This window comes from Bacillus rossius, chromosome 11, assembly GCF_032445375.1.
Source record: "Bacillus rossius redtenbacheri isolate Brsri chromosome 11, Brsri_v3, whole genome shotgun sequence".
In the NCBI taxonomy this organism is placed as follows: Eukaryota; Metazoa; Arthropoda; class Insecta; order Phasmatodea; family Bacillidae; genus Bacillus; species Bacillus rossius.
Window position 1 is genome coordinate 38,878,762 of NC_086338.1, and position 27,700 is coordinate 38,906,461.

At 40.0% G+C, this 27,700-nt stretch overlaps 1 protein-coding gene across 1 annotated transcript in view; it reads right to left on the minus strand.

The window, feature by feature from the left end:
- The window catches only part of LOC134536449 (uncharacterized), a 70,662-nt gene that overhangs the window by 5,032 nt on the left and 37,930 nt on the right, over positions 1 to 27,700 (minus strand). Inside the window, exons 4-5 of the mRNA XM_063376165.1 lie at positions 10,926 to 11,059; positions 6,635 to 6,884 (exon numbers count right to left, since the gene is read on the minus strand). Of these exons, the coding sequence (XP_063232235.1) occupies positions 6,635 to 6,884; positions 10,926 to 11,059 (384 nt within the window). The remainder of the gene's footprint in view (positions 1 to 6,634; positions 6,885 to 10,925; positions 11,060 to 27,700) is intronic.

Below are 27,700 nucleotides of genomic sequence, written 5' to 3' on the forward strand. Positions count from 1 at the left end.
CACACCCGAATTTTGCCACTGGCTCATGCGACTTCCCGGTCATAATAATAAAAAAGTATACGATTATAGAGTATTTTAAATGTCACTGACCTAGCCAAACCAACCTTTCATTTTAGTCATGATCACCTGCCAAAAAAAAAAAAAAAAACCTACTCTACCAGACAAAATAAAATAAGGAACGAATTTTTACGAGGATTTTATTTATGTAACATAACCTACACCAGAAATAATGAGAAAACAAAAATAAACGAACGCGGATCATTCAGCCTACATCAGCATTGGGAAGCACTTCAGCTTGAACTTGCAGCCGAAGTGGGATTCCGACTCATCCCGCATATTTCAACGATTGTACACCAACATTAGAAACAACCAATTTCGAGCACAAATTTTCACGAGAATTTAACTTGAGGAAATACACACTTTGCTTGACATGGTGCCAAATAACTTAGCGTGCACCAGAAGTATAAATAAATTATGTATATCTTTCCGTTTTTAGTTCACAGTGGATTTTGAAAGTACTCAAATAAGTTCGAGTGGACTGCAAACTTAACGTGAACATATCTTAGCTTACTTTAGCCACGCAGAGATGACAGGAAACCAACGGAAACACAGAATTTACCAACTTAAAAAAAAAATAGCATCCCTTGCGGAATCATCTAGGAGAGCTGAGCGGGTTTGGGGGTGTAGCAGTGAAAAAAAAGGGGGTTGGAGGAGGGAGTGAGCTAGATAAACCTCACCGTTATGTAAACTGTCACCCACGCCCTTCCGTGTGCCGCCACCGAAGCCTGGAAGCAACTTTCGAAATTCACCCCTCGCTCGCGGTGGCTACGACCGCAACTGTTTTTTTTTTTTCGACGGTAACCGATTCGCTCGTGAAATGTAAATACCAACTTCCACCAGGCTCGCAAACCGCGTTCAGAGTAAAAAAAAAAAAAATCCCAGCGTGTGTGTTTGACTGAAGCGTGTGATTTCAATAGGTAGCGTTTTTTTACCCTCCACTTAATTTCTTTTTTCTTTATATAAACACAACCTGCTTCCATTCAGAGTCTTGCTTAACTGTAGTGGAACGCGGAACCAGTGTTAATTCGTTGTAAAAAAAAAAAAACTATTTCATCATGAAATTACGGAGAATACTAGTTACAAGTCATTCAGGCATCTTCATGAATTTTTGCGTACCTTCGTAAAAAAAAATCGGGCTTTCACTGAGATTACTCACTTTGAACTAAAAAAAAAAAAACAATTAAAGTTTTAACGAAACTTTAAAAATAAAACTTTCTATGACCACAGTAAAATTCATTCTCTTTCATTTTACATGCCTGTTTTCCATGTTTACAACGGGTCACAGAAACTCGGATTTCGAAATTCGGAGTATCTTAGTTTAAAAGAAGATCTCGTTCAAACGGTAAGCTACTTTCGGGATAACGGCCGTGTGTGATTAAGGATTTTGCCGTATTATCGAACGTACGTATGCAACAAACTGTTGTAATATTGCGCGAGTGTGATTGTGTAAAACCGGTTATAACACAAGAAACGCTGCACTCAAATGAAAACTGACAGCCAAGATGAACACTAAACGAACTGGAAAAAAAAAAAATTGTGAGCGAGTTTTTCAGAACTCACCAGAGAAGTTTATCTAAGCTTGGTAACGAATAAATTCGCGTGTTCTCATATTAAAAATAAACTTATAATACGAAACTTGGACGCAAAATTTAACGCAGAATTAATTCAAGTAATGCCGAGCTTGATAAATACACGCCAATTGCGTTTTCAACTACATTTCTAGACTCTAACCACACGTAGTTTCCGCAACCCGCCGCTAGAATTCGTTGCCTGAACAGCTGCCTCTACTATCGAATCACTCCGTTTGCAGAGCGAAATTTTAAACTTTATAATGAAACGGCTCCGATAAAAGCGAAAAAACACTTGAAAAAAATATTAAACCCCGGCCTTGGACCTGATTTTCGATAAGAAAATTTATTAAAATACTTCCCATTTTGCTAAAATAAATTAAACAGTAAATACTTTAAAAAAGTTTCCCTTTGACTTTGTGAAACAGATGGCAGCACCGTGGTTGTTACACATTTACGTTCCATGCGACTTACGTTCCATTCACGACCTACCAAATGCCGTATACCAAGATTTAAGATGTTACACGTAACAAAAAAAAAAAAAAAAAGCGAAGCAAGCCAGCAAACGTCCGAATGCAACAAAAAATAATCTGATCGCGAGTCGTTCGATAGTTGCCGGATTACAGAATGTGCCGAACTGAAGAATGCCTGTACTAACGATCGCCAACTGTGCGAAATACCCCTTTTTATGTGCATTATTCGTTGAAAAATAGTTAATCCACCGTAATTTCAAACTGTAAGAGAAGAATATATATATTTTTTTCATGTGGCTACTCAAACTTCCGTGTATCGAGCTATTTCGAATAACGAGAGCTTAGTTTTATTCTACCTTAAGAGTGTTTGGCAACTTGCAAATCACTATTTTATACTTACGTGGAACACTGCTGTACGTTTAGGCTTCTCATACAATGTCGTTTCTTTGAAATTAAAATATTCCATCACATAATTATTTTTAAAAGTGTTTTTAGTTGTCAAAGTCCCCTTATTAAACATCCGTCAGTCTATACCTAAAACAAGAAGTAATTGACTAACAGTATTGATTCTTTCCCGGTTGAAAACCAATAATACTGGTTACTCTCGACATTTTTAATGTACTATAAATAACTTAACTGTTTGAACATTTGCGAAATAATGTTTTACGTAGTGATAGAAAGAAAAATAGTTAAAAATTAAAAACAAATTACCCTTAATAATATAATTAATTACTTTTATCCCTGCGTATATATTTGTAAAACTTACGTATAGTAGTAGCCTTCATGTGAAAAATACATAGTTCCCTTTCTTGCGAATTTAAGAGGTGCGTATTTACCATTGAGTAATGAAAAACACATATTAAAGAGAGTATTGTTAAGAATAAAAAACAGGTCTCTTGTTTTTATGTGGATACAATCTAGCTGAAAGCATTTTGAAAATGAAAAATTTTAATACAGCTAAAAACCTGGCGTCACACATACATCTTTGTTTACCGAAGAAATACTGTTCTCTAGGGATTTAATTTAATAACTTCTAGTGTATTACCCAACAATTCAGCAGTGCTTTTACTCCATGAAGAAATCATACAACATAATATCCATTACATTTTTAGCTAATAATTATTTAAAATACGTGTTTTTTCTTTCAAATAATTAGGTGATAAAATTTCATAAAAATTAAAATTTGAAAACATGGAATCGAGAATGAATAAATGAATTCACAAACCATTTCTGCTAAAGAGATCGCTAAATGAACGGAGTAACGTATTCACGTGCAAAAAAAATCACATTTCTTAGTCTACAGTAATTTAGCAGATACTTACGAATACAATTTCACACTTATTTTGCATTTTTTCCCCTCGAAATAAAGTATTGTTTGGATAAACATTACAAGAACACACATTTAAGAAATGGCTATATGATTGCATAAATAAGTCTAAATATGTAATATATATTCGGGAATTAAGTTCTACCGTTAGATTTTTTTTAAAGCTGAAAGGTCTGAATCACAGCTTAGAGCCCAGCAACAAATATAAAATCCAAGTTGGTGGATTGTCAAACAATGCGCTGGATCACTGCGCCACACCGCTGAAATGAAAATCCATGAACAATATTTCTCAAACTCTACGTCTTTAAAGAGCGGTTCTTCTCACTTCCTAGGGCCTACTCAGGCGAGGTAAATCAGAACGTTGAAAGGGGCAACTACCTGCTTCTACTCTCACAGTTTAAACCAAATTGGCGAGCCCCAAACTCAGACCCTCCCCTTGTCAATATCATCTCGCGAAAACGTATTTCAAGAATGCAAAAATAATCATAGCCATGGATGCAAAAAAGTTACAATATCTCTCCTGTAGCATTACAAACTGTTTATTGGCAAATGGTTTCCAAAAGGAACCTTATGTAAAAGTATACAGAAAAAAAAATATTTATGTGCAGGTAAATTTGTTTTCTCAAGTATAAATTTTCAAACTAATAATTTTAAGTATTTAACCTGGCTTAGTTTATATATCAAAAACTTTTCAATAAGTTTTTTCTTTCTGTAATAGCGTTGTCAAGTAAGTTCAACATTTTAATTTTAAATCAAGTTTTTCTTTGTTGTGTTTAAAATAAGAAAAAAAAAATTATGTGAATTGGCCTAGTACCACGTAATAATAATAAAATAAACATAACAAGTCACATCACGCTGAACACAGAACTTGGGAGTCCGCTCGAACCCGATATAGTGCAGTTGGCAATAGCCGCAGCAAGACGAGTGTTCGCGATGTATTTAATCTACATACTTTGACTGGACGCTTTATTGATGATTACCTACCAAATCACGCCAACTCCAACTTGTCCTAGGACTGCAAAGGTAAAAATAAAAATAAAAAAAATAAAAAAATTGCATGGAGACCTAGCGCAACAGAAGTGAAACTTCTTGCTTAATATATTATTAAGTATAGTAAACATAAATCTCTTTGGATGAGACACATCAAAAAAAATTTAAGCAAGTATGCTGCGTCATTTCTACCTCTCCCCTGCCGTCTCCTCCTCTCCTTGTTCCCCCACCACATACATAACTATACCCCTCCTCTCCTTGTTCCCCCACCACGTACCTAACTATTCCCCTCCTCTCCTTGTTCCTCCACCACGTACATAACTATTCCTCACATACGATTGGGAATTTTCGTAACGCTCGGAAATTGTAGCCCCCTCAGCAGAGAAGTTTCACTTAAAAAAAAAGACGCAAAAAAAAAGAGGAAACTTTTAATTCGGTTCGTAGGAGGGGTTGGATTAAATCAGTCGTCCTTTCTGCCCGCGCGCGGGGATATTTAATTTGGCTCCCTGCTGGTTCCGGCACTTCAGAGGCGTTCGAAACGCCGACGAGGCCCGAAAGGGCTGAATAATTCAATCCTCGTCGCCAGCCAGTCGCGTCCGGCAGAGAGAGGACTTTCCCGTCCCGACCAGGGCGACTCGCTTCGGTCAGGGGGGGGGGGGAAGTGACGTCAGTGTACGCGAGCATCAAACACCAGGTCTGTGCGGCGACGGAGGATAACACTTTACGGCGTTAGTACACACGCGCGGAATTTTTTTTTTCTTTCGCATACTTTTACAAAAGATTCCCTGGGACACCAGTTTTCATAGAAATAGTTTGTATTACTATAAGAAACAAAATAATATTTTAAATTCGTACAACACATTTGCTTTGATTATTTTTGCAAATATGAAATAAGTTATTTTTTTTTTTGGAAACATACAAGCATAAATATTTCAAACCATGGGCTTAGCGAATTTTCTGAGAGAATTGTACCTGGCTGCAAACACTAATATTTGTTTTGATACTTTCTGCATACTAAAATAATAATAAATACGGTTGAGGGCATTTGATTTTTTAAAATTTTATATTTCCATAACTTTGTTCTTTCACTAAATGTTTATCGACATTTGAAGGCAGAAGTATTTAGACCATGTTTAGTCTTAGTATTCAAATTACGGCAATTTTAGTTGCAAACTACTTTTTTCCAATTTATATATAATCACAGTTTTTTTTCAAGGTGCAGAAGAAGCGGAGTGGTTTGCAACCATGATTACAAAAAACACATTACCTATTATTGTTGTAGTCTATTACAGCAGTTGTAATAAACTTACGTACACATTTCTTGGGATTGCATATTTAAGCAGATTTAATAGTTAGGTAACTGCTCCCTGATGATGGCGACTGAAAAGTCGACCGAAACGTCGGTGAATTATTCGCCAAGGACGCAGCTAAAACCCAGAAGCCAAGCTACTTCAGACAATGGCCGGGAAAGCCTGCGAACATTTTTAAATCTTCACCGGTTTGTTCGCATGATGATGGCTGATGCATTACTTCTCACAATGAATGTAGCGCGCTATCAGTTGAGACCGGAAAAATTCGCGGTTTCAATGACCTCTAGGATAGACTCCATGATACTCTATGTACTGGGACAATTTGCACCTGCTCATTGGATACTGACTCGTGGCACGCGTCAACTGGGATGCTTGTGATTTGATACGTTTTTTGTTGAAGGATTTTTTTCATTGGCTTAGAGTCCTTCAGATAAACGTTGGTCCAAATCGCTGACTCAGCATAAAGGTGTACGAGTTTGGAGTCAAGGCCTATCGTGAAACGAACCCGCGAATTTTTTTTTCCCGGTCTCTAGCTGTCAGTGCATTTGTGAAAGCTGCTGTCTAGCGGACGGGCCCTGGAACTACTGTTATCTCGCTTCAACTGTTGTGCTGAATTATTTTGGGTTTCAATATTTTTGTGTTGTCATCATTTGTGGGGATTTTTTCGTTCTCTTAGTACATTTTTCTTTGTTTTTCTTTGTTTGTTGACCATATTCCTGTTTCGGAATATTTTGTGGTGTTCATATCCTTGTTGACAACAGCAATTGTTTGCCTAATTTAGTGTGTTTTTTGTCTTTTTTTTTTGTTTTTGGGTATTTTTATTTATTTATTAGTTTTTCTTCAACAGAAAAAGTTCTTAGCAATGGCGTATGTCCAAAAACTTACATCAAGTCCGGAACTACTCACCGTGCACGAGTCCGGCGCGGGACGAGCCGCGGCTCTCCAGCACGGGCGCGCTCTGCGGCCGGTCGCCCTCCACGCTCTCCTCGTTGCTGCGCCAGTACACGGTCGCGATGGTCGCCAGGCACTTGAGCTTGAGGTCGCCGCGCGCGAAGTGGCGCGCCGCCACCTTGAACTCCAGCCCCAGCACGGCCGCCTCGAGCCCGTCGCTTCCGCGCGCCTTGGCGTGCGGCCCGCGCAGCTGCGTCTGGTTCGCCTGCGGGGGCCCAGCGCAAAGGTCACCGGCGCCCCTGTGGCCACACTTCACTCGTCCTTCTGGACACACCCGAACACTCACGTCGGCAAGCCTTCTTTCGACAGACGAGAGAGCCAAACGCCCGATCGTGCATCTCCGGAGTTCTTCTTTTTTTTTTGTACTTTGTAAACAAATATACAACTCATGATAACTAATGGTCAATTAGGTTAGCTACATTATAAATAATTTCAAACATTGTGGACGGTTGATTTGGTTAGGATGGCTGCATTAAAGATACTGTGAAATCATGTAAACGGTTTCCCCCAAATAAATACACCTGTTGTGGTACGGGGAAAAAAAAAAGCGAAACTTCGGGGAATTTCGGGTTTTGGCTCTCTCGTCTGTGAAAAGAAGGCTTGACGACGTGAGTATTCGGGTATGCTTAGAAGGACGAGTGAATCGTAGGCTTCCCCACTTGAAAGAGAAGCCTGAGATGTACATCAAGTTCCGTCCCTGCTTGAACACGCCCGAACATTCACCTTCGGCCAACCTCGGGATTTGTTTTAATTTTTGCGCAGGAAAAATGAATTCGAATATTAAAAGTGGTCGGTTAGGTAAGTTATACATTAAAACACTTTAAAACACTATGGACGGTTAGTTAGGTTAGTACAGCTACATTAAAATAAACAGAGAAATATAAATATGTGTATAAATAAACCCGAGGTTGGCCGAAGGTGAATATTCGGGCGTGTTCGGGCAGGGACAGAACTTGATGTACATCTTAGGCTTCCCCACTTGAAAATGGCTCTCCTTATAAGATTAAAAGAGAACAGGGGGAGGAGGGTTCAATAACCGCGAAACCGTCGTGGCAGCGCCACTGGCGAAGGCCCATCCCTGCCACCCGCTTGCTACGCCACTATAAACAATGCACTAGTGGTGAACGTAGACCACAGACCATAATGATGGATGTGAACAATATACTATACAACGATGTACGCAATAGACTAATGATGGATGTATATCATAGACTAATAGTGGATCTAGACTATAGATTAATGATGGATGTATATCATAGACTAATAGTGGATCTAGACTATAAATTAACAATGGCAGTAGACCATTGATTAAAAGTGGAACTAGCCTATAATGATTGATGTGAACAGTATACTTCGGACGGATGGGGACCATAGACTAATGATGGATTTAGTTCATAAACTAATAGTCGATCCATACTATATATTAATTATAGATGCATACCATATATTAATGATGGAAGTAGACCATTGAATAAAAGTGGCACTATACTATAATGACTGATGTATACAATATACTATGACTGTGGATAATAGACTAATGATGGATGTAGATCCAGTGGATCGGTGATTTCGTCCAAAAATTTCTGACCCACGTCGAACGCCAGTAACTCGTAAATAGTTACTTTCGCGAACATAAGGGGTCGCACCAGGCGTATTTGTGTGCCAAATTAAACTTAATGGTAGCGAAACTATCACTAAATACATTTTGTACACTTCAATGGCATTAACAAGGAAAAAATCGCAACTTAAAAAAGTTCTTGAGAAAATGAGAAAGGCGGTTCTATTTTTGTGCGACGGTGCTGCTATCTTTAGTATTTCTGCCCATAACAATTGTATTTATGGTTACGAAACGTCCGCTAGAATGCGTTGAGACCAGTGTTTACCCTCGCGGTCCATGATCTGTTACCTTGCTAGGATTCGGTTGGACACGTTTTGGAATATGGTCCGCGAGTTTTATTACGGTTGTATCCCAACACGGCAGTGCTTATACACTACCTCACCCGAACGTCTTGGAATACCACCCTTAATCTCTCAATGATACATGGAATTCATCAAACCTTGAATGTGGGGGTTGTGGTGTTTCCTACATTCTAGTCATCGTACTTCATGCCCAAGAAAAAAAAAATTATTATATATTTATGTTTAATATTATAATAAATATACATAAAAGTAAAAATACAAAAAAAAATTAAAATTAATTCGTAGAAATTAACATAGTGTGACTGAAAGTGTTAACGATAAGTGGAGGATTCTGAGCAGCTGGGAAACTTCAACCTAAAGAGAATCGAAGTCGAGACGCCCATCTCAAGCAAACACCCCGAGAATGTGGATACACTGTTTATTTTGGACAGCCACTCCTCTGAAAATTAAAAATAAAATAAAAATTCCAAAATGTTATTAGGTTTTACGTTTTAAGGGTTTGGTGTAAATATTACAAAATTTTGATTTCGTAAGAATAGTCCGTTGTCTAAGTTAAAAAAAATGTAAAATTATCTTAATATTTGGCCAGGAATTACCATTTTAAAAATTACTACTAATTTATTGTAACCAATGGTCTATATTATTTTATAGAATTTTTTTTTTAACGTTGCAGAGATAACGGCGGCGACGGGCGGGGAAGTTGGGAAGCCTTCTTTTCACGGACGAGAGAGCCAAAACCCGAAGTTCCCCGAAGTTCATGCTTTTTTTCCGTATCTTTAATGTAGCTATCCTAACCAAATCAACCGTCCACAATGTTTTAAAGTATTTATAATGTAGCTAACGTAACCTAATTGACCATTAGTATCCTTTTATCAACACCGCCATATTTATTTACAATGAACCAAAAAAAAAAAAAAAACAACCGAAGATGGCTCTCTGGGAAGCCTACAACTCACGTAGTTTCGGTTCCCTACCACGTTCGTGCAACTTCGGATTTCTCTAAAAAATTGAAATTAGGTTAGGTTAGTCACAACATGCTTTTTTTTTTAATTGGGAGACTTCTGATTTAGCGGCTGAAGTGGCGTTAGTACCAAAACGCAAAAACTTCGGAAATCTTTCGGAAATTATTGCAGGGAACCCGAAACTACGTGAGTTGTAGGCTTCCCTGGTATCTCTCGTCCCGTGAAAAGAATGGTTTTCCCGGCGGGGAAGTTGGCACGCCTGCGCGACCGCGGCGACGGTGGGCTCACCTGCTGGGAAGCCTATGATGTACATCAAGTTCTGTCCCTGCCCGAACACGCCCGGAATATTCACCTTCGGCCAACCTCGGGTTTATTAATATATATTTATATTTCTCTGTTTATTTTAATGTAGCTATACTAACCTAACTAACCGTCCATAGTGTTTCAAATTGTTTTAATGTAGCTAACCTATCCGACCACTTTTCCTGCGCGAAAATAAAACAAATCCCGAAGTTGGCCGAAAGGTGAATTGTTCGGGTGTGATCGGGAATGGCAGAACTTTGCGTGCATCTCAGTCCTCTGTCTCCTGTAAATTCTTACACGTAATGCATGCCGATTTGCATCCCGCACGAATGTGCCCAGGTGTTTTCCCTGTGTCTATGCAGGTTTTTTATCTGGGCCCAACCTATCTCTAGTTATAGTCTAGATTTAAGAACGAGGGGAGTTAGTCATGGCGCCAATCGCTGCCATGGCTGGCCAATCCCCCTACTAGCACATGATGCATGCGACCCTCTCTTCCTGCATGGCTAATCCCAGCATGAATAGGCGTATAGACTTCGGCCTGAGACGCATCTAGGTCCCTCCCTAACCCGGACCCCTCCAAAATACACTTAGTTTTAGCTTTGAATATATATACTGTATAGAAGTCGCGAGTGGATAGGATTTACTCTACGATTTTCAGAAGCGTATGATGAGCAGCTTGGGAACTTCACCGCTGCAGTGCGCTGCCGTAACGCCCTGTATCGTCTTAGGTTGTTATTTACACGTTAGAGCGCAGCACTGTCGCCCGCTGTGATTCCCCGCACCCCCCACCCATCATTCACTGCAGCTCCAGGTAGTTCAACGGAAGGGGGAAGGGGCGTTTGAAGAGTTCGACACTTGTCCGCTAGGGACCACCACAAGTCGATGCCCTAGAGATGGTGGCGATTGCGGCGGTGAATTAACCAACTACCTCAAAACCGTATTAGAAATTTTAACCTGGGCTGGCGACTTCTATACAGTATATATATATTCAAAGGTTTTAGTTAGGTTAGGAAAATTTTTTTTCAGATTTGTGCATCTCAGATCTCAGGTTTTTCTCTCACCTGCTGGCCGTTGATGAACCACATGAGCTGCGCTGCCGGCTTGGAGCGGCCGGACGTGCAGTTGACGCTGACCGTGTCCCCCACCTGGTAGCGCGGCCTGCCTCCGGTGATGCGGGGTCCCTCCTCCGGCAGCGCTGCGGGTTTCGGAGAACATCAGGCCCCGCCAGAGCATCTCAGAGCATCCTCGCACGGGAAAAATTGTTAACGCGACGAGCGATCCTTTCAGCGCTCGCCGGTGCGATCCGTGACACAGACTTCAAAAAAAAAAAAAAAAAAAACATGCAACAAATGCAGGGCCGGCGCGTCCATAATGGGCGAACCAGGCAACCGCCCAGGGCGCCGAGTAGCTGGGGGACAGAGCAGCACGACACACAACAGCTGATGTAACATGTTTAACGATTATTCAAACTAGATGAAAATGGATTTTCGTTAACAGTTCGGAATGTTTATAGTGATATAAGTAATTATTTAAAGTCCACGGTGACCGGCTTATGATTTATAATTAGTAAAAAAGTAAAAAAAAAGCTTGCTTTCATTTGATTGTTGGCAAAATCTTAGGCTTACGTGATGTATTTTGAGGCAAGGATTTTTTTTTTTTTTTTTTTTTTTTTTTGGGGTTTCCGGCGGGGGGTTAAGGTTTTTCGCCTAGGGCGCCAATTTACCTTGTACCGGCCCTGAACAAATGTGTGATGAATAGGAACCGGAAAAATTCGCGGGTTCAATGACCTGTAGGACGAACTCCATAGTTATACGTACTCTCGGTCAAATGTCACCCACCCATCGGCTGCTGTCTTGTGAGACGCCCCCAACGTAGCAGCCTGTGATTCGATTAAGCGTTGGTTGGGTGTTTCTCACTGGCCCAGAGTCATTAAAGGTGAGTTGTGAGCCAATAGCAGAGGCAGCACTGAGGTATAACTATTTGTATTTTAGCCTATCGCGAAATGAATTTGCGAATTTTTCCGGTCTCTAGTGATGAACAAAAATATTTTCAGGCCTATGATCATTAAAATTTCTGCCTTCTAATGCACTGCATATGTTCATAGTGGTATGGCGTGTATTGTTTGATACATTCTGTACAAAATTATCCTTCCCTTCTGCACAGAAAGTAAACATTCCACCATAACATTTCAGCATTTAAAAATAAAGTTATGAAAACAATACCATTGTGCTACGTTACAGTTTACAAAATGGCACTTCAATATAAATAAAAATTTTTAAATTTATTTGATCACACAGTACAGCTTTTACTTACTGCTCTCAAACTAGGACTCATTAAATGTAATGATATTTTGTGTTTCCTAAACTACGAGTGACCCATTTCACTATTTATAAATGTTTTTGGTAGTTATATTGGCAAATTAAACTCCAGTGACGAATACATAAATTCTTCTTTATTATTTCTATGCTATGGTTAAAGCTGACATTAATTTGAGGAAAACTACGAGACATAGAACTCCAAAGTACGTGTGGCTCAGTTGCCAACAAAATTAACTTTTTTTATAGTAGTAGGTTGGAAAACCTAACCACAAATATCTTACTCAAAATATTTTAAAATTAAAAATTTCCTCAAGAATTTTATTTTGAAATACATAAATATAACTTTCGCGAAATGTCGATTTATAGTGCTGATAGGAGCAAACAGAAACGGCCATTACTACCCTAATTTTTCAGACATAAATTTGTCGAAGTTATTACGTAAAATAAATTTGACAGCGTGATAGGTGAAGCATAGTTTATCGGGTGTACTTTTTAACACAGTTATTTTCACGAAACTCTCTCTTTATATATATATATATATATATATATATATATATATATATATATATATATATAATGTTAAATACATTTGGCACATTTATATGTGTAAGTCTTAAAGTTTTTAGAATTGTGACAGGTAAATAGTGTAAAATGTATTTTTTTGCTAGACATAATTGTAAAGTTATAATATTTTTATTCTGCAATTCAATTACATAGTTATGATTCTAGGTTGCCAAAATGTGTAAAATAAATAATTTGACAACCAAAAAAGTCTATATATATATATATGTGTGTGTGTGTAATTTTATGAAAAATATTTCTCTTGAAAGTGTCTATTGAAGCAATGTAACAGGTAAACTTTAAAGAATTTACTTCTAATTATTCTGTTAAATATTTTCACTTAAATTTACTAAGAAAAATAGTTTTAATTTATGCATGGTTATTCGTAAAATAAAGGATTTGTTCTTAAATGCATGGTACATTGAATATGAGCTTACAACCAATCTTGGAGTGGTAACAAATCCTTCAAACCTGTTTAGGTCCTAAAAGTACACCTTTCGTCCTTCCACCGACATGTTTGCCATTTTTAACAACACAGACCAGAACTAGGAAGTTAGAATTCGACAAAGTTTCCAAGAAGATTCAGTTGTCTTTTATCTGAGATACAACCTTTGATAAAAATAAACCAGTAAATTTACTGTTATATCAGACAATGTTGACTGTAAAAAAATTCGTATTATTACGTACATAAAGGTTGAGTAATTTTACAATTTTTGTCGTGTTATTTTTTTAAAAAACTATAACACTTATAATTTTACACAAATTTTTCTAGAGTCCAAAATTGTGCGACCCGCTTCGGTAAAAATACACTGTTGTTAATATTTTATTGCAATTACTAACGTGACGGACTACACATTTGTATTAAAAAGCAAAACAACTCAGATACCTGTGAGTGTTAAATTAATTAGTTCAGTTTTTTTTTCCTTTTCAGTAACTGAGCTTGTAGGTACACATGTAAGTAACTGTAAAATTGCACAATATTTGTCACAGTAAACTTTTTACTACCAAGGCAGTGCAAATAGTATCTATATATAACGTATTTTGCAAATAATTTTGACAAAACACTAATTTACTTAGAAACGTCCCGATAAATTATAATGCAGCAGTATTTTTTTAAAATAATATTTTTATTTACTAAAAAGTTTCCTCTCTATGCCATGCTCCCAACCCCCTTCAAGCCAACAAGTGTTGACGCCGATGACTGAATGACATAATGAATCAAAGCTAAACGCCTCGACACAGTGGAGAGCGGAGAATTGGAGTAGACGTGTGTGTGTGTGTGTGTGTGGGGGGGGGGGGTGTTTGTTTATAAGGTTAAGGTTCCCATTGTTTATTTTTTATCAACCAGTTCACGGGATAGTCCGTCACAACTCCCAACCTACGATTAAAAAAAAATTCAAATTAGACCCTCACCGAGAATCGAAACATGATCGCCGTGGTATAGGAACAGAATGATTTATCCAAATATTATTTTATTCTAAAGAAAATGTTTGGCTCGCAGGTAATTTTTCATTATTGTCACATACTTTAGAAGAAACTGACTTACATACTCTTTGACAAGTGACACGTTTTAACCCATAGGCTACTTGTTTAGACGTTAAAAAAAAAACTCACACCCTAGTCTTACCCTGCAATGCCATTCGTATCTAGGCGTTAAAAATTCACACGCGTGTCTTTCCCTGCAAACGGCCTACGTTTTCAGACGTTAAAAAACGCATATCAGTGCCTTTCCCTGCAACTCCCTACGTTTTTAGAGGTTAATAACGCACACACGTCTTTCCCTGCTACGCCCATAAATATTACTCAATTGGGACGAGAGTTCTCATCGCAGCAGAGAAAAAGATACGGCCGTGGGGCTAAGCCAGGAGATGTTTAAACGTCCCCTTTATATTCATTGCCTGTTTTTAGTGACGCGTTCGCTTCCTTGACCCTTTTACCCCCCCATCATCATCCCCTCAAAAACCCCTTTTCTTCTGCACTGGATGCACTATACGCGCGCGCTTCTCGGGGAAATGGAGTGAGGGGTAATACCACGCGTTATGGAAATTTGTACCGCGAGTGTAAAGTTGCGCTGGTGTGGGGTTCGGAGGACGATAAAAGCGCGGTAAAATCGCGTTTAAGAGGGGAAGGGGTGAACCCCCCCTCCCCCTCACTTGATGCTATCTTTCCCAGCCGGTTAAGTTTCGATGGCGCATTTACGAGCCGCTACACACTGCCGCGCCAGAAGTGCTCTGAGGGAACCCACGCATTTATTCCGCGGCTACGACCCTGTATCGATCTATCGATCGATCGATCCGTGTTTTCGTCTGGTGTTATCGTTAAGCGAACCTACGTTTACCAAAGGGACATTTTCATTTGAAAATAAAATACAATATTTTTATCGACCGAGTAAAGCGAGGTCTCCAAATAAAATTGAGTGATAAGGCCTACGTATGTATGTATGTTTGTATGAATGTATGTAGGTTATGTGAGAATGCATCTGTGCATGTATGCATGCGCGCTCAACAAAAAAAAATGTTTCATAAATTAACGTAGTTAAACTTCAAAAAATTATGGTCGAATTAAGCGAATCTTGTATTAGAATTTTTATTGCTGTGTTTGTCAGAGTAGAGGCAGAGGTTTTTATTCTTAAAAACGGCTCACAAAAACGGGAAGCCTAAGATGTACATCAAGTTCTGTCCCTGCCCGAACACGCCCGAATACTCACCTTTGGCCAACCACGGGTTTATTTATAAATATTTATATTTCTCTGTTTATTTTAATGTAGCTATAATAACCTAACTAACCGTCCACATTGTTTTAAAGTGTTTTAATGTAGCTAACCTAACCGACAACTTTTAATATTTTTAATTCATTTTTTATGGGCAAAAATAAAACAAATACCGAGGTTGGCCGAAGGTGAATATTCGGGCGTGTTCGGGCAGGGACAGAACTTGATGGACATCTTAGGCTTCTCCACAAAAACATAGGTTGGCATGGGACCACACACCAAGAGAAACCCAAGAAAGATTAAACTTTTTGAAGGATAAGTGGTGTAAATGCATGTGTGTATGTATGTATATATGTATGCATGTGTGAATGTATGCGTGGATTAATGTATTCGAGTGTGCATATATGCATGTATGCGTATATGTATGCATTAACGAATGAATGTGTGTATGCATGTATGTATGCATAAATGTATTAATGTGTATATGTATGCATAAGTACATGCGTGCATGTATGCGTGTATTCATATATGCATGAATGTTAATATGTATGTTGCTCTGTCCGACTATAACGTTGACTGGATATTCATAAAAAAAATTACAGGTCCGAATATGTGTTAATTTTATATTTAGATATTTAAATCTTAGTCTGGTTTATGTCTCAATGGCTGTGTGGTCAAATGTGTATAATTTTAATACTAGAGGTCCAACATGTCATAGTTCAAATTACCTCACGTCCAACGAATTTTGCATTAAACATTAATTTTAATGCTTGTATAAGGATCATAAAACACTAGCAAGTTATTGAACATCGACCTTACGTTCTTGAAACAGAGCGACGCTGGCGAACTCAAGGAACAAACAGAATAATTAATTATGGTGAACGTTATGTCATCCAATCATACAGATACAAAGAAATCAATAAACATACCAAGGAAACAGTTTGAAGTAAAAGACCACCAATCAAAAATATATATTTTCAATACAACAGAATAACCTACTGACAAAATAATACCAAATGTAGGTAATTGTGAAAAATTGTTCAGTTCACACAAGCACTTTTTGGAGGCCAAGCCGCCATATTTATTTTCAATTATTGCTACTAGAAGCGCTGGTGTCGCGTATTAAACACATCGTCTGCTAGACTGCGCTGTCGCCATCTTTGTTTCCATTGATTGATTTGGTTACACCATTTGTAGCTATATAACTACTAAGAATTAAAGTTTTTTTTCTGAAAATTTATTCCAGCAGCTCTCTTGCATTTGTTTCTAAGCTCACAATATTTGTTGCCAGGTATTTAAGAGTTAGTCACGCAAATTATCAAAATGATGAACAAAACTTTTGATTCTTTTTCTGCTAACAGGTAACAGGTAAGGAACGGAAATGTGTAACTACGGTGCTGCCATCTGTGGCGGATGACGCAAACCAAAGTTCACAGAGACAAAGGTAATCGTTACAGTATTACACAGTTGATTAATTTTAAACAATACGGGGTAGTATTTTATAAAATTCCTTGTTCGAAAATCAGGTCCAAAAACAGGGGGTTTAGTATATTTTTTTTTGCAAGTCTAATTCGGAGCCGAGTCATTTTATAGTTTTAGTTGTTATCGGCCGAGAAAATTTGGGACGAATCACGAGGACGCCTCGCAATTACAGAAATGACTAAAGAGTGAAGCAACCGAGATGGCGAAGCGAGAGAGAAACAGACGAAAGGAAGACGCGGAGGGAGGGAGGGGGAAGGAAGAGGGGTGCGGGGGAACACGAGGCGGAAGGGCGCCATGTTTGCTCCGAGCTCCTGGAAGACGGTCCCAGGGCGAGAGAGAGACCCCTGCCACTACTGCAGACGAAGTGAGCAAATTAAAGGCAAACACACGGAGGAACCACCTTCCTTTCTCTCAGAAGGTGGTTGTAGGGGTGGTTTCACGCTAGTAGCGGGAGAAGGAACAGGGTGGGGGGGAATTGAGGGAGAGAGAGAGGGGGGGTTCGACGCGAAGCCTGCTAGACGACAACGAACCAATTCGCGTTCCCGCACGCAGGGCGCAGGCAAATGAAGATTGATTTGACGGAGGATCTGAACATCTCTCCACCCCTCTACCCCCCCTTCCTCATACTGTCGTCATACCTCCTCCAAGGGCCAGGGACTGCAATCACGTGACACGGAAACCCATCGCGTGCCGAGCAATTAGTTAATGGATACCAGTTCATGAATCATTATTGAAGGTGTAATTGGAACATGCCTATCCTACCCACCACAAACACACACACACACAGCAATATAACGTTAATTAGTGTCTACAGATGACAGAGTCAAAGAAATTTTTGCCTGAAAGAGTGTATTTTTTTTTTGATGTGTAAATATTTATCTATTGGCATACGGCTTTTAGTAGGAGTAATTTCGTAAATGAAACGGGAGTCTTATGGAACGAAAATGTGCCATCTGTGGAGGATGGCGCAAACGAAAGTTCACAGAGTCAAAGGTAATCGCTATAGTATTAACTTTTTGGTTAATTTAAACAATATGGGTAGTATTTCATAAAATTCCTTGTCGAAAATCAGGTCCAAAACCTCGGTTTTGTATTTTTTGCAAGTCTATTTCGCTTTTATCATCAGAGCCGTGTCGTGTCATAGTTTAAAATTAATAGCGCGCTAGCTAGAAACGGAAACTAGAAACTATTTTAAATAAGCTCATAGTTCTCGACCCGCTCCAAAACACGTGATCCGCCACATTTTTTTTCCTCCCCTGTCCGACATGACTGTACCGGCTGGTTAAACTCCGGGGGTCGAAAATGCGCGGGTATTGCGTGCTCTATTGTGCTTGTAACCCCGCCCTGCTAATGAAACATCCTACCGCGTACATACATATACATTTTTTCGTTTCGTTTCTTTTCGTTTCTCGTTTGTTAACGTCACATCTGCATGCGTGATGCGCCGGGGAGTTCGCGTTTCAACGGCTACTGGGGGGAAATTTTTTTTCTTCACATTCCCACGGCCACGCACACTTTCCCTCCTTCCCACAAACCTTTCCTCTTAAAAAAAAAATTCTCTTTTCCCCTCTACCAAAGCTCTTGAACCATTCATCCCTTTCGGACCGTTGCCGCTTCTGACGAACGCTTCTAATCAAATCGCGCAACCCGGCGAACGTAATTTGATTTTCTACTTGAAAATATCAATTTGCAGCCGGGTTAGGCGCCGGTCCACGTTTGAGCTTCGCGCGCGCGATCCAGGGGGTTATGGGGGGAAGGGTTTAACACCGCTGAAGAGAAGGAAAGGTTATTGAGAGTTACAGAGAACGGGAGAGAGAACATAGAGAACATAGAGAGCATAGAGGAAGCGAGAGCGCGCGGTCACAGCACAGCAATGCACATGCGTCTCGCGGTACACTTCATTCTTTTGTTCTCGGGTTAATTTCGCAATCGGTCCTTTCCCGTCCGTTGAGCATCGTTCCAAGCTGCGAATTTGAAACTTAAATTGACGACCAGTACGAAAGTGTTTTTTTTTTTTTACACATACGTCGATAGCGTAAAAACAACGAAAAAAAATCTATGGAAAGAATTTAATTGTAAGCGAGTCTTTCAGTACCTCGCCAGTGATTTGTAAACATCTACCCTACGTGACGATCGAATTCACGTGTTTCTCACGTTGATCATGTTGCAAACAAACTTATAATACGAGACTCAGACACGAAATTTTGAATAGAATTATTTTAAAAGAAAATCCCGAACGTGATATAGCTATATACTTATAAATAAAATATTCGCTTTGGAAATAATTACCAAATTTTCCAGACGCGAATCACACACATAATTTTTGCGCTCACTGCTAGAATTCGCTGTCTAAAATGTAAATGTTGCTTGCCACCATCACGTACAGACAGCAGCACGAAACAAACGGGAATATATAAAATTTTTGATAAGGCTCCGATAAAAACGTAAAAAAGACTCGAAAAAATCGTAAACCTCGGCTTTGGATCTGATTTTAGACTACGATGTTTATTAAATTACCACCATTCTTGTTAAAATTAATCAAAAAGTTGACATATTAAAAGTTTCTGCACACATTAGGAGATGTACTTAAATGGTATTACTAAAATATTAGCCTTAAACGTTTTAAAATAATATCATAACACTACGTATATGTTTGATGATTTTTTTTGCCTAAACGACAGAAATCAGTCTGTAAATACTTTATAAAAACTTCACATTTAAGTTTTAACGAAAAATATTCAATACAAAATTATTCTATTTCTTACTGAATCGAATATATTTAGGCTAACAATGTGTTGTGTGCCTACAGTATGATGAACACTGCGCTATCTCTAGATTTCAATGTTAGCTAAGAGTTGTATCGTATTTTTAAGTTGTAATTTCTTCATTTAACAACTATAAATAAAGACATAAATTATTAAAGGATAATTATACTATTATAAAGTTTTATTTTTTAATACTTATACGTGGTGTGAATTCTGCAATGTTCACGAAATCATTATATATGGGTGTGCCATATTTTCGAGATCACATTTCCGCTCCAATCGACTACTGTTCCATTCACGAAATTATTCATAAAAAAATGCTAAAAATATGTTAACACATTAAAAATATTGGTTTTGACAACTAAAATCACAATATATTTTTTTTCACACTGCACGTTGCCGTGACTGTACAGAGCCAACGCCGGCCGATACTATCGGTAGCGAGTGTACGTAATTTTTGAAACTCACGGCAGACATCGGATAGGAAGGGGGTGGGGGGTAGGGAAATGGTTCCCTTTTTTTTCCCGTCATGTTGGTTAGTGTGCGCGCGCGTGCAGCTTTGGGAACTGGTCCGTGCGCGGCGCGATGCGAAGAGCCGGGTGCCGAAATGCGATTCCGCTCGGTCGGGAGAGCGGAATAACTATTGGTCTGCAATCCTTCTACTTTTCCGACCCCTTCCCTTCCGGTTCCAAACCCGCTTGCTTCCCTCCCTCCCTCCCTCTCCAACACGACGCTTCCCGCGTCAAAGCGAGACGGCGACAGTGGCGCGGCGCGCGGGCGTTTCGGACAACTGACGCGGAACGTCAGCTTCCCCGAGCGTACGAAAATTATCTTGCTCGTGGCGATATAGTGCGAAGCACGAAGGTGTATGGTCAGCCCCCGGGGGTTCTCTGCCTGTCGTGTCAGTGCTGACCCTCATGTCTGATGGCATCGCCCGCCTGGCAGGCCTCACCTCCAGTGCCGGCTGTGTTCTGAAAGGCATGAGATTTTGAATTGCAGCTTTAATAATTAACTAAAAATTTCCTTCTTCGTAATTTTAAGTGGGCTTGCTGGCAGCCTGGCGGGAAACGACTAAAGTCGCCCCCGAAACAACCAGTGCCACCCAAAACAATGCGGACAGCAATGTCCAAGCCCCCAACCCCCCCCCCCCCCCCCCCCCGACATGGTAGACTCTTTTCTACTCTGTCCAACTCTTCTTCCAGATCCATCCTTCTGTTTTCCCGTAAGCCTCCTGCTTGATACTAATGCATGAAATTTTGCATCACGCATGTCAGAGCCCAGGGTTTTCCCTGTGTATATGCAGGTTTTACCTGGGCCCAACTTATCTAGTTTTAGTCTAGTATAGTCAGTGAGGGGAGTTAGTCATGGCGCCAATCGCTGCCATGGCTGGTCAATCCCCTCCTAGCACATGATGCATGCTACCCCTCCTGCATGGCTAATACCCTGCATGATTAGAGCGTATGGGCTTCGGCCTGAGACGCACTTAGTCTCCCTACCTAACCCGGAACCCTCCCCAACACACTTAGATTTAATTTAGGTTAGGAAAAAAAAATCGCCGATAATTCGGGCTCTTGTTTTTTTTATTCCTTATGTGTCAACATCTTATCTGTCGGTGTACGGCATTTGGTAGCACTAATTTCGTTAAAATTCAGGTATAAGTACCTTAAAATTCTAGAAATAAAAAATACAAAAGTACAAGTTTTACACATTTATTTAGAAAAAATTACACAAATGCATATTAGGTTAAGGCATTAAGCATTTTCGTAAGCAAAGTCATTAAGGGGCCCACATCGTCAGTGGTGTATGTGTGTTAGTGACGCGGGATGATAAGCGCGACGTTCGATGGTATTTCTAGCGCGGTGTAGCCTCTAAGCGCAAGTCTCTGAACTGGCGCGCAGTCTTCTCTTAGTCACAAGATAACTGTGAAATTTGAGCGGTGACCGTAAAATTATATTGCCGAAAAATGAAGATAAAGGTGTAATGCAAGTACCTCAAGTACTTTCAAGACTCTGTACCGGTTGTTTTACTCCTAAAAATTACTCTGAAAAGATGCGTTTTAGCCATTTTAACTCTTTTCAAAAATACGGTTTAAAAACTTAATCCGAAATCAAAAGTACTTTTCGGCCCTCAGCGAACTCTTAAATGCTTTTCGTAAGCAGAACCCACTGGGATATCTCGAGTAGTTTTTTAATCGCGTTGTTTTTCCTGAAGCTCTGCGCACCGTGTGTGTGCCCGGGTAGGCGGGGCCCTGAACGCAGCACAGAATGCCATGTCGACTATAGGTACTGTCCCGTCGTTTCCCGTTACAGCTGGTTCGCAGGTCACGGGCTCGGGAACAAAGGTTTCCAACTGCACATCTTCTTCTGCGACGACTGCTTCGGTGAGACACGCGACGACGACGTCTGTGACCGGAGCTGCGGATTGGCTTTCCCTCGGTGCTTGTCGGCACAGGTTCACTGACTGAACCACGACGAGACGCACGTCGTTCGGGCGTTCTGCGTAGATGCACCAACAGGTCGCAACATGTTTCAAACACGTTCATGTTTGGCGTCGCGACGGAAGTTACATGAAACGGAATTGCGTAACCACGTCTGTGGCGGATGGCGGCAACCAAAGTTCACATAAACAATCGGAAACGTTTAGAGTATTTATCGTTTGATTGAGATTTTTTAAAAAGATAGGCAGAATGTTTTTTTTTGTATTTAGTTTTTAGTTCAGAATTATTTTTTCAAGTCTCTTCCGCTTTTATCTGAGCCTTTTTTATTATATAGTTTATAATTTCGCTCTGCAAATCGATTCGATAATTAATTCTAGCGGCGGGTGTTTTTTTTTCAAGCTCAGCATTATTTTAAAGAATTCCACGTTAAATTTCGTGCCTGAGTTTCGTATTATAAGTGTATTTGCGAAATGAAATAAAAAAAAAATTGCTCGTTCCCAAAGCTGGATGTTACACATCTCTGGCGAGTTCTGAAATACTCGCTCAGATTTGATTTTTTTCTTCTCCACCGCCAATGTGAAACACAGTGTTCCAGCTGAATGATTTGTGGAAACTCATTTTGCGACACGAGACACTGAAAAACAACGGAGGTCGAAGAGATAATCGCAAGAAAAACAAAACATACGTGAGTAAGAACACATCATTATTCTTTTTTTCCTTCCTTCATTCACACCTTTCCCATAATTATACAAAGTTTGTTGAAAAATTTAACAGCAACAAAAATAAGCTTGCGGGTTTTTGCCACTAGTCTCTTTATGATACATGCTGTGTTTTAAATATATTATACATATTACGTTAAAGAAAAATTACAAAGAAATTAAATACATAAAAAAATGAATTTTTTTAAATAGCAAATACGTTTTTAGTTAAAAAAAGGTATTACCTATAAAACACGGTTACATGTTTGAAGTTCGTGCACAAGGTTGACGTAAAAAAGGGGCTCTGAAGTTTCTTAAAAAAAAAAAGAAGCATGAAATAAATTTGAGCTGGAATTAATTACAAATTATTTTCAAACAATAAATAAACGATAGTCATAAAATTGATTTATTAAAAATAAATGGCTGAAAACACGAAGTGTCAAGGCAAGTTAATTTCGTATACCGCCCGCCCGTGAACACCCGGGAGTTTTCAAGCGCGACAACAGGTGAAGGTATTGTGTTCGCTGAGGACATCCGACGCGGACATACATACGTGCGCGGGGTGTCCCAGCGGAAACGGGAACACGTAACTTCGGCTCGACACCAGGAAAGGGATTTTACCCTCCTCCCACACAACCCCCCCCCCCACACCCCACCACCCACCGGCGGGTAAACCGAGCCCAGGACGTCCTCACCCCACCCCCACCCCTCCCCTAGGGGGCCCACAAAATAACAACGCGCTCGTGCGGGGAGGCATTAAATTACGCGCATCGCACTGACGGACGGCACGAAGCTCTGCAGATTCCGAGCGGTGCCAGACTTGCGCATAATTCCGCCCCGTAGACACGCGCGACGAATGCGTGGGTGGTTTTTTGCTAAATTATTTTGCTTCTCAGAAAATCACGTTTCACCGTATCCTCCTTATTTCAAACAACGTCATAATAACCACATTTTAAGTGTTCATAAAAGTTATATATATGTTTTTTTTATGCGCGACATCTTAGCTCTCGGTATGCGGCGTTCAAGTGGAAATATATATTTTTTTTTTCTCCGTGAAAGCGACGGATGTCAGGAAACGGATGTGCGTAACAACCACGGTGCTGCCATCTGCGTGGCAGGGCAAGAGGTTGTGGCGTCACCCGGGAGAGGTGTGAGACGGACGGATGCTCTGAGCGATGAGACAAGTGAAGTGGAGAGAGACAAGCGACGGAACTCGTGTGTGTGTGGTGTTGTGTGCGCGGCGGACGAAGCGAGCAGCGAGAAGCGGTGTGTTGGGACCGAGCAGCGGGGCCAGAGACGAACAGGAGAGAGAGAGAGAGAGAGAGAGAGAGAGAGAGAGAGATAGAGAGAGAGAGCCAATGTCGAGTCCAACTTCAGTGGGAATAATGAATAGTGGACTCGCGAAAGTGCGATTAACGATTGGTGTAGACATCTAGATTTTTGTAAATATTAGGTATTAACATAAATTTATGTAATTAATTTGGATATCATTTAGGACCTATTTAACTCACATGTAACAAATTTTTTTTTCTTTATTTGAGACGTAACTGCAATATTACTAAATGATTTCCTAGCCAAGCAAAAAATTTAAAATCCAACTAATGATTCACGTGTACCAGGGAACATGATAAGTTTAAATGGGTAGAAATATTTGTTGGGCACGGGGGAAAAAAAATCCCTTCACAAATAACGTAGGTATTTGATTGAAATATATTTACGTTCCGTGGCGATACGAAATGGTTTTTATCTCGGGGTGCATGATTTGAAATTTGCCGGCCCGTGACATTCCCCTGATTGTGGTCGTTTAGCAAGACCCGCGGCGGGGAAAGGGGGGAGGAAGTATTGTTGCGGTAACCGCATTTCTCGGGCCGACAACTAACGCGGGCAACAGCACTTACCAACCCCGGAGCAGCGGCAACTCGGCTCTGCAACCCGAGCACTTGCCGCAAGTTCGCTAATTGACTTTGCAATCAAAGGAAGCACTCGAGAAAAACACCGGAGGGAGGGAGGAAAAGGGAAAGGAAGAGAACCGGGGTTGAATATTTCTGGGCGGTGTTGCTAATTACGCGGCTGGAGGGGGATAGACGGAAGGGCCCTTCTCCTCTCTCTCTTTGACGTGTCTTGCGCCAGTCGTGTTTCCCTCGCATTGCACATAGAACAACCCCCCCCCCCCCCCTCACCCCCGTTAACTCCGCAACCCTTCCCGAACCAACGCCACTCCAACACTGTCTCAACACTTACTTGCCTTCCAACTCCCGCGGGCGACGAAACTTCCTTCCTCAAACCGAACTGGCGCGCGCGTTCACGAATTTCGCCAGGCCATCGTCGAATTTGCTGAAATGTTTCAATTGAACGCTCACACATTTTTTTTTCTCTCGCTAACTTAAAATTATTTTAATGCCACAAAACTAAACAAAAACAGCTAATTTTAATATTACGCTTAAAAAAAAAAAAAGGTAAAATTTCACGCAACACTCTGAACACTGAATTTTTACCAAATTTGCTGGTGCACGTTTTGGTGGGTTACAGAACGCAACTGGACAATCACGAGACACCAAACTGCGTGCGTTCGGAACTCATCAGCCGGCGAAGAGCTCGAAGGCGCTTTCCTGCGAACGATATGAACGTGCAGTTCACAGCAACAGTCGTCATTTGGGCTGTGGCTCTCGAACAAGATGGATACAATGTTACGAACAAGAGAGACCATACCGCGATGCCAAGGTTCGGAACTGGCTTGGAGGCCCTGCGCGTATCACGTGGCCTCCACTCAAGACTGGTAGAGAAGGAGGTTGGCCCGAGAGGGCCGGTTTGAGTAACGGTACTTCCAAGGGCTGCTCGTGACGTCACTGCGGCGCAGGAACCGGCCAGCTGAGCTCTCAGCTAAGGGCAAAACCTACATCTTTCACTCGTTTTCACGCCGATACAGCTACTGTGTTGGAACATATATCAAACAGTTTCTTTATATCTCACACAGTTATGTGGCTGTCACAATTTGGAGAGGAAAAATAAATAACTTTGTTACGAGTATATATACATAATAACAGTTTCATGCGCATCGTGTTTCATGCTCGTGCAAGCGATTCGTCGGACAAATTCTAATAATACCTACTCGTATTTGTTTTTTTGTTTGCAAGGTAATTATATTATATTATAATTATACTATGTATGTTTGAAACTTATTTTAAGGATACTCCTAAAGTGACTAAGTGAGCATTTCTGAAGACGGTCATACAAATACCAATAATCTAATAATTTACTATATTGTAGACTAAGACGTTCATTTTTAAGTAGTGTAGAAACTACACGCTGTGTTTATTACCAATTCGGCCTTACTGATATGAACACGAGACGGGAGTGCATAAATTGACTAGAAAAAGAAATAAACCATGGCTCGAAAAATGCGCATACCATTGTATATTGCTCATATGCATGCAGTTATAACATTTTGTCACTCAAACAAGCACATTGACGAATATTAATATATCAGTTACCTTAATTTCTGGTTTTCTGAACAAGCTGTGCAAGCTTCTTCTGCCTTTTCTTTTCCGTGCTTGCAATTTTTGCTTGACGATTTAAATGCCGAAGTCTAATAAAAGTTCTGGTTCTTGCAAACTTCATTAAAACTTTTTTGTTAACATCTGGAAAATGTTCTACTAGTTTCACGAAAAAGTTTCGCACAACACCTTTTCCGTTCTGTAATCCTAACCCGTGATGTGTTTTAAATATTTCTTCAGCATGCTGTACAGTTTTCACAAATTTTGATGACGGGACAGTCAATTTTCCGCGACTCAGTATTTCTATCCATCCATCTATAAAAATCAAAACACACAATCCTACAGTAAACAGAGAATAAAATAAATCATAGCAACAAATAAAATTATGATAATTACCTTTGTTTTCTGTTTCTTCAATACTTTTTAGATTAGCGTCCTCGCTTGCATGAATCAAATATCCAGCTACATATCTTAATGCTTCATTCTCTTCCCATGACGTAGTCAAGGGCGTGAACAAATCATCTTGAACCGCCTCGTTTTCTTCGTTCTTGTTTTCTGGAATGTTTAAATTCAATTCGGTGAACATCTGGCTGGTCAGATATGGTTTTTGCTTCAAACTATCGTCTTCAACACATGCGCCTTGTGGCAGAGGAAGTTCAGATCCTAGTAACATTTGTCTGAACCTGTACTTGAAATCTGTTGGTGTAGGGTTATCGTAAGTACCGCCGATGCTTCTGAGGCGCGAAAAAAAACTTTCAAGTAAGTCCTGGTTTAAGCGACAAGTTATGATGTATTTCAGTGAGTTATTTTTCTGAAGATAATTGTGTAGACCAATTACAGATCGCACAGAAATTAATAAACCTTTCTGAAATGGCATCAATGTTTTGTGACCTACGATTCTCATGTTAAGAACCATCGCCTCCATTTCTGTAATTATTGACAATTGTTCTTCAATTCGAAAACCAAAAGCACTGTGCCACGGCTTACATTTATCGTGAATAAATCTTGAATTCATAACATCAAAAAACTTGTCAACTAACTCAAAGAAGTTACAGATTTCTGGATGTTCAGGATATTTCAAAGAAAGCCGTGTCGCTGTGTGATGCGAAAACAGCTGAACAGCAAATTTTACTTTCTGGCGAGTGTTCCCTTTTAGCTGAATATGAAGAGGAGTAAGTTTTGGAGACAATTTCAATTCTGTGTTTTCAATTATGGCTTGCACATGATCTTTCCTAATAACTGTTCCACAAGGGAGCTGTATTCCATAATCCAAAAAATTATTTCTCAACAACTTAATGGCATGTGGCATGTCTGCAAAAACCCACACAGGGTGGCTACTATGGGGATTTTCAAACGTTGTACTAGCTGGTG